The sequence below is a fragment of the Aplysia californica genome, unplaced genomic scaffold, assembly GCF_000002075.1.
Source record: "Aplysia californica isolate F4 #8 unplaced genomic scaffold, AplCal3.0 scaffold01158, whole genome shotgun sequence".
Classification (NCBI taxonomy): Eukaryota; Metazoa; Mollusca; class Gastropoda; order Aplysiida; family Aplysiidae; genus Aplysia; species Aplysia californica.
This window is the reverse complement of record NW_004798428.1, coordinates 47,181-55,202: the sequence shown is the minus strand read 5'-3', so window position 1 is coordinate 55,202 and position 8,022 is coordinate 47,181. Positions and strand designations below refer to the sequence as shown.

Genomic DNA, 8,022 nt, shown 5'->3' with positions numbered 1-8,022 from the left:
TCCAGGTTTAGTTCTCTATTCAAACCTATATAGTTGTGTCTTTGTTTGCAAAAATGTATTTTTAATTTGTGATGACTTTGAAGATGTAATTTCAAAGTGAATATGAGAGAAAGCTGGTTAGTTTACATTCGTTATTGGCTGAAGGGTCAACGGGATGTGTCCTTGAGCATGGCTCCACAACAAGACTCTCCACTTTTGCAACTAGAAATGACATGTTAATTTGTAGGAGTTTGTCACTATTGTTCGTTATTAAATTACTCATGTCGTCTTGTCACTGACATAGCTAATTCTGAACCAGTTTTGGTTAAGCTTAATGGATGCTGCATTCCTTGCACTAATATAATATATATAAATAATGAATTAACGTTTCTGTTTTGTCGTTTCAGATTCTCGTTTTCAAATGTTATGCCGGGCGACTACAAAATCAAAGCATCCCATCCGTCATGGCAGTTCAGCAAGGTGAGATAGCTGTAACAGTCTCTCTGACTTCTCTATGTTTATCAGCTTGCAGGGGCAGCAACATTGGCTCTCTCTGGTTACAACAACATTGGCTCTCTCTGGTTACAACAACATTGGCTCTCTCTGGTTACAACAACATTGGCTCTCTTTGGTTACAACAACATTGGCTCTCTTTGGTTACAACAACATTGGCTCTCTTTGGTTACAACAACATTGGCTCTCTTTGGTTACAACAACATGGGCTCTCTTTGGTTACAACATTGGCTCTCTTTGGTTACAACAACATGGGCTCTCTTTGGTTACAACAACATTGGCTCTCTTTGGTTACAACAACATTGGCTCTCTTTGGTTACAACAACATTGGCTCTCTTTGGTTACAACAACATGGGCTCTCTTTGGTTACAACAACATTGGCTCTCTTTGGTTACAACAACATGGGCTCTCTTTGGTTACAACAACATTGGCTCTCTTTGGTTACAACAACATTGGCTCTCTTTGGTTACAACAACATGGGCTCTCTTTGGTTACAACAACATTGGCTCTCTTTGGTTATAACAACATTGGCTCTCTCTGGTTACAACAACATTGGCTCTCTTTGGTTACAACAACATGGGCTCTCTTTGGTTACAACAACATTGGCTCTCTTTGGTTACAACAACATTGGCTCTCTTTGGTTACAACAACATGGGCTCTCTTTGGTTACAACAACGTTGGCTCTCTCTGGTTACAACAACATTGGCTCTCTTTGGTTATAACAACATTGGCTCTCTCTGGTTACAACAACATTGGCTCTCTTTGGTTACAACAACATGGGCTCTCTTTGGTTACAACAACATTGGCTCTCTTTGGTTACAACAACATTGGCTCTCTTTGGTTACAACAACATTGGCTCTCTTTGGTTACAACAACATTGGCTCTCTTTGGTTACAACAACATGGGCTCTCTTTGGTTACAACAACATGGGCTCTCTTTGGTTACAACAACGTTGGCTCTCTCTGGTTACAACAACATTGGCTCTCTTTGGTTATAACAACATTGGCTCTCTTTGGTTACAACAACATTGGCTCTCTTTGGTTACAACAACATTGGCTCTCTTTGGTTACAACAACATTGGCTCTCTTTGGTTACAACAACATTGCTCTCTTTGGTTACAACAACATTGGCTCTCTTTGGTTACAACAACATTGGCTCTCTTTGGTTACAACAACATTGGCTCTCTTTGGTTACAACAACATTGGCTCTCTCTGGTGACAACAACATGGGCTCTCTTTGGTTACAACAACATTGGCTCTCTTTGGTTACAACAACATTGGCTCTCTGTGGCGTCGGTGACGTAGTGGTCAGGCTCTCATGCTCGCAACTGTAAGGTCTCTTTGCTTATAATAACATTAGTGGGAAATGACTTAATAATGATAATAATAGATAGCATTTGTGTAGCGCATATTATCCCCGCTCAACAGCAGGCTCTGTGCGCTTTACACTATATTATTACCCCAGCAGACCATAGAACACTCCGAAACATTCTCAGCTTCCCGGGAAGCATACAGTGCAAGCAGCCGATTAAGCGCTCAAACTCTAACAAACTGACAAGATCTTTCGCTGTCTATAGCCGGGTACCCATTCCCACCTGGGTGAAGTGAGGAAAATTTGTGTAAAGTGCCTTTCCCAAGGACACAACATCGGGCCCTTGACGCGATTCGAACCCACGACCTTACGGTTGCGAGTCCGAGAGCCTGACCACTAGGCCACCAACGCCACTAAAGTTTAGGCAAAGCTCAGTTCAAGCAAAAAAGATTTCAAATCCTGGACAAAGATTATGAAGGAGTGACTTTGCCTCTGATGTTGCTGCAACCACAGCATGCATGGCCTAGGAAATTGTTGGGAAGCCATGTGAGCCTTTTTTGCGAAAGGGTACCTCAATTCGACGGCTATCATTTTTACTTCTTGTTTATTTATTTTGTGAGTGTGTGGAACAATTTTTTGGTATCTGATACTGATTTACATTTTTTTCTGCTGGTCAGGAGATGCGCTTCCTACTGTCTGATAATTTTCATTTTCTTTCTTTAAAAAACAGAACGAGATTCCAGTGCAGGTGAAAAACGACAATGCGAACATTGGTCCAGCTCTGACTATTGCTGGTTATGATGTGAAGGTAAGACATTAAGTTTGTCTTGGAATGATGAAGAGGATGATTCAGCAGTTTTTATTTTTGAAATGTGCTGAGTGATTGTTAAAATAAAGAAGGTTTTATGGCTCTTTAAGTCCTTTTTCAAGCCATAATAATAATAAGAATAAGAATAATGATTCTGGAACTATTGTAAACTATCGTTTATGTATACATTATGCATAAAACTGTCTTGTGTGGTTGAATCCTTAAAAAAGCACCTGAAGAGCTTTAGAATTCCATTGATTGATCGATAAAGAGGCAATATCCATCAACTGTAACATGAACTTTTCCAGAGATTGACATTTTTTTTTAGGTAAGTGTTTTACCCCACTCGCAACTGCATACGGTCATACGAGCGCGCAGGATACATTAAACATTTTCGGTAGGTAGCAAATTTTGAATTTTGTCCTGGTGGCGACTGAAGCCTACTTTGATCGATTTTAGACCACCAAGGGATCTTTAACGTGCGCAAATTGCACACAGGACCTCCGAGAGTTTACGCCCTTGTCCGAGAAGGCTAGGTGTAGATCTTTCCTACCATGAGATAAGGGGTGTTGCAGAAAGACAGCAGTAAGAAGGAGCCAAGGAGTAGCAGTAGAAAGGCTGCAGAAAGAGTCAGAAGCCCAGAGGCGGGGGCAAAGGAGGTGAGGGGATGGGGGCAGAAAGTGGAAATGAAAGCAGACGACAGAACATTGTTAGAGAGCAGGAAAGGAGACAATTTAACAGAAGAAAAATTTTTCTGTCGTTACCCGCTTTCAAACCCTGGACCTTTGAATGAGAGGCGAACACCTTGACCTCTAGGCCACAAGAGCCCCCCGGAGATTGACATCTGTGCTACGGGTCTTTTGGTTTATTATCATTGTCTGTCTTTGGGTATGACGAGAAATATTAGTGGCTCCCATTATGTGTTGGGGTTTTTTTTCACTTATCCTGGAAAGTAAGGTCAAATGGAGTTAATGATTTTTCTTGCAACGATAGCGCAATGCTTTTTGTGCGGGATGAGATGGGATAGCCTTCATCATCATGGAAGATTCTACCCCTTTTAACTTTTTGTCTTACATTTTGAGTCATGTGCACATTTCACAGTTTTTTCGCATTCACACTTCACGTTTGATTCTCCCCCAGGGACAAGTGACTGGTGATGGTCAACCAATGAAGTCGGTCAACTTTGTTCTTTTCTCTGAGTCGGGCCAAGCAAAGGTGTGTGTGTTTTCAGTGCTTTCATAGCTTTACTATTGTCTACTGTGCCATGTGTGTGTGTGTGTGTGCCTTCCCATTGAAGTGGGAAGAAATGGAATAATATCATGAGGCTAGCCCGGGATAGGAAAAGGTGGAAAGTGTTTATGGCTGTGCAAGGTGAGAAAGGCAGTGATGAATATGTTCGTGTTGCTGATAAACATTTCAAAGGCTTTTGTTCGAGGGTGTCTGGGTAAACTTTGTGGGATTGTCTTTACTCAAGGATGTACTGGAGAGAGAGAGAGAAAGAGAGAGAGACAGACAGAGTGAGAGACAGAGAGAGAGACAGACAGAGTGAGAGACAGACAGAGAGAGAGAGAGAAAGAGGATTACTATAGGAGCTGTGCGCTTCATATGTTCTTTGTATTATTGTACAGCGCATTGAGCACTTCTTTGTGGAAATGCGCTATATAAATGCAATTTATTATTATTATTATTATTGTGCAAAAGAAAGTTGAAAAAGAAATTTTTCAAAGATGCAAAGAAAAATTTTTTTTGAATGCCCTCAAGCATGTTTTTACAATCTATCAAGTCAAATGAATGGGATTTCACTTTACTCTTGATGGGAGTTTTAAAACAGTCTTTCCTTATTCTCGGGTGTCTGCCACCCCCCCGTATGTAGACTTGAACAAAATGGCATCAATTGAAAAATCTATAAATCTGACCGCATTGTTGATGTTCGGCTGATATCTCCATTCTTGGATTGCGAGAAGCAACACATTTTGTCAGCACCCCTCACGCTGGATCAACACCAACCACAACAGCATTAACCTCAAACAATAGCTTTCTATCGTTTCTTACCATAGTCTGTAATATTCCTGTCCACAGAACATTCCCCAGTGCCAGGCCGGCGCCCCTAAAGGCTTCCACACGAAGGAGACTAAACTATCACCCATATGTCATGTGACTTCTCGCGATGACGGAACTTTTGTTTTCCCCATCGTGCCCTCAGGCTCCTACTTTTTGGTAAGCTGCTCCACATTTTGTGTATGTGTGTCATGACGTGGTGGAATCAGGCGCTCGTCTATTTTTGGGCATGTAGAGTTATTGGTATCATCTTAAAGTTTGGTCATTTTGTCTTGCTTTTGATGACAAAAATATCCATTTATCTTGAATACAAGCCGAGATATTTGCAAATGAAGGAGGTGGGTTTCTGAGGTAAAATTATTGAGAAAATGGCCGTCAAAGATTAGTTATTTCCTTAGCTTGAGAGTCGATGGAAACTGAAAATTTTTATTTTTTGTACCTTTAATCAACGTTTTTCCAGTAAACTCCACTCAGAAATGTGTTTTTAACGGGCATGAATGGTGTTGAGCCAAAAAAACAGAAATTCGATAAAAATTCACAGACCTGTGGAAAAATGAGTTTCTTCACTTTGATTATTTTGAGGAGCGCCTGATTTCACCCCGCCTGGTGTGTGTGTGTGCGTGCGTGTGTGCATGTGTGTGTGTTGGTGTGCATGCGTGTGTGTGTGTGTGTGTGTGAGAGAGAGAGTGTTCACCCCTGTGGACACTGTGTATTCTTACATGAGTAAGTTGTACATCCTTGCATGTTTATCGTTGTGCATGGATATAATCGGTACATTTCTGTGTTAATGCTGAACCTTTGTGTGTTGACGGGCCTCTGGATGTCCACACGAAATTTCCTATTTCGGTCAGTAAAAGTTAATCTTGTCTTCAAATTAAGGTCTTTTGGTGAGAAAAGTGTTTCATTTTTGGCCCTAAATTCTGGAATTCCTTATCCCGGGATCTCAGAGAAATAACAAATCCTAAAGTATGTAAGCGATTACTCAAGACTCATTTGTTTAATTCTTAGTTGTAGTTGTAGTGTGTTAGTAAGTGCTGACATGTTTTGTTTTTATTACTGTCCTTACGTGTATATAATTAATGTATGGTTGTGATGGTTCTTCTTTTTTACGTGTATATAATTAATGTATGGTTGTAATGGTTCTTCTTTTTTACGTGTATATAATTAATGTTTGGTTGTAATGGTTCTTCTTTTTTACGTGTATATAATTAATGTATGGTTGTAATGGTTCTTCTTTTTTACGTGTATACAATTAATGTATGGTTGTGATGGTTCTTCTTTTTTACGTGTATACAATTAATGTATGGTTGTGATGGTTCTTCTTTTTTACGTGTATATAATTAATGTATGGTTGTAATGGTTCTTCTTTTTTACGTGTATATAATTAATGTATGGTTGTGATGCTTCTTCATGTTGTTGGACTGGGGTTTTTTTTCTTATTACTGTGAAATATTTTATCCTTATCTAGTGTAAATGAATTACTACTTTTCAGTGATCATGTGATTGATGTAAAGTGCTCAGAGCTTTATACTTGTATGGGATAGAACGCGATATAAATGCAATCTATTATTATTATTTTTTTAAAATTAATATTATTATTATTTTTATTATTATTATTATCGTATGTGTTATCTTATTGCCCTGACCTGATGAGTTTCTAGGGAAATGTGGCCATGATTGTGCCAAGTCAGCGTAAACTTGTACTCCACATCATGTATTGTCCAACACAATTTATGAAATATATGTGCTGTCTACAGATCCCGTTCTACAAAGGAGAACATATCACGTTTGACGTGGAGCCTGGGAAGCTTAACTTTGTGGTGGAACACGGATCTCTCCTTCTGAAGGTTAGCTTAGCTGCCTGTTGTTAAAATGTGTATTTTCTTTGTGTTCAAGTTTTTGAGGTGTTTGTACCGCTCGTGTTCTATATGTTTGTGATATACAGTGGAACCCCATTATAAAATCATTTTTAGTTGGGAGAGGGGGGGGGCGGGGTCGTTATTCTGGGAAACATGATGTTTGGATTCTGCTTTCTCGAAATAAAAATCTTACATTTATCTTGAGTTAATAATTTTTTAAGCAATGTCCTTGAATTTTTTTAATTTTCAAAATTTCATTTTTAATACTATTTATTTTGCTATCCGTATATATTCTACACTTCATCATGGTCACTGAAACCTTAGGCTCATTTTTGTTGTTATTTTTTATCTTTCAGGAAAAATTTGAAGTTGCCGGCTTTTCTGTCAGTGGCAAAGTATTGGACAAAGAAAATGTGAGTACTGGATGGTATAGGTTACTCGGTTCTTTTTAGATTTACAGTCAAACTCACAACTTGATCTGTGGGTGGTTGGCGGGTGCTCTGGTGTGGTTTGTTTCTTCTTTCCTATCAAACATCTATCGTCCTTATCCCCCCTTCTTCTTTTTTACGTTTGTTACTCTCTTGTAACACCTCTAATCGTCTGACGCTCATATGACCTTATGCAGTTGCGAGCGCCGTAAAACCCTCTACTAAAACTAAACTAAACCTGATCCATTGACCAGCTGTCCAGTCATCTTAAACATATCCCACTGTCTGGTAAAGAATTCTACCATTTTAAGACTTTGCCGCCTCATCTCGTCGATTGGCCATGTTTACCTCCCTGTTTCTTTGGATTTTCCCCAAAATGTGATGGTAAAGTGTTAAAAATATCAACGCTGTTCTCAGGTCTGTTTTGCACAATTTTGACCACTGTGGATGGCCTGACAAAAGATGGAAATGTTTCGATTCATGGAAAGTATTTATTATTGACTTTACACAAATAACCAGTGTCTTGTTTGAAGACAAGATTTTGAATTGTGAAATCTGCATGACTTTCTCTCAGTTTCCATTATCCTGCCGACTTACCACAGACTAGTTGTGAGCCGTTCCCGATTATTGCAAACTAGTAATTGTAGGAATCGAGTCCAGACCCAATTTCTTTCCACTGATGTGATTCCTTCCGGGTGTCCATGATTTCTTCCAGTGGTTCCGACCCTAGACATGGTTACTTCCGGCAAGTAGCAATTACTTCCGATGAATCCAACACCTAGCCTGTTCCAGTTGTTGTTGTTGTTGTTGTTATTGATATCGATCCAGCAACAGCTGGGCTCTCGCCCTTCTGTCCAGTGCCATGTAGTGATAAGTGCAGCCCTTCTGTCCAATGCCATGTTGTGATAAGTGCAGCCCTTCTGTCCAATGCCATGTAGTGATAAGTGCAGCCCTTCTGTCCAGTGCCATGTAGTGATAAGTGCAGCCCTTCTGTCCAATGCCATGTAGTGATAAGTGCAGCCCTTCTGTCCAGTGCCATGTAGTGATAAGTGCAGCCCTTCTGTCC

At 39.9% G+C, this 8,022-nt stretch overlaps 1 protein-coding gene across 1 annotated transcript in view; it reads left to right on the top strand.

Annotated features, from left to right (window-relative positions):
• Window positions 1–8,022, top strand: part of LOC101846259 (nodal modulator 1) — a gene marked incomplete at its 3' end in the record, with an annotated part of 37,403 nt that overhangs the window by 4,972 nt on the left and 24,409 nt on the right. Inside the window, 5 exon segments of the mRNA XM_013090159.2 lie at window positions 2,534–2,611; window positions 3,752–3,826; window positions 4,691–4,828; window positions 6,427–6,516; window positions 6,885–6,941. Coding sequence (XP_012945613.1) covers window positions 2,534–2,611; window positions 3,752–3,826; window positions 4,691–4,828; window positions 6,427–6,516; window positions 6,885–6,941 — 438 coding nt within the window.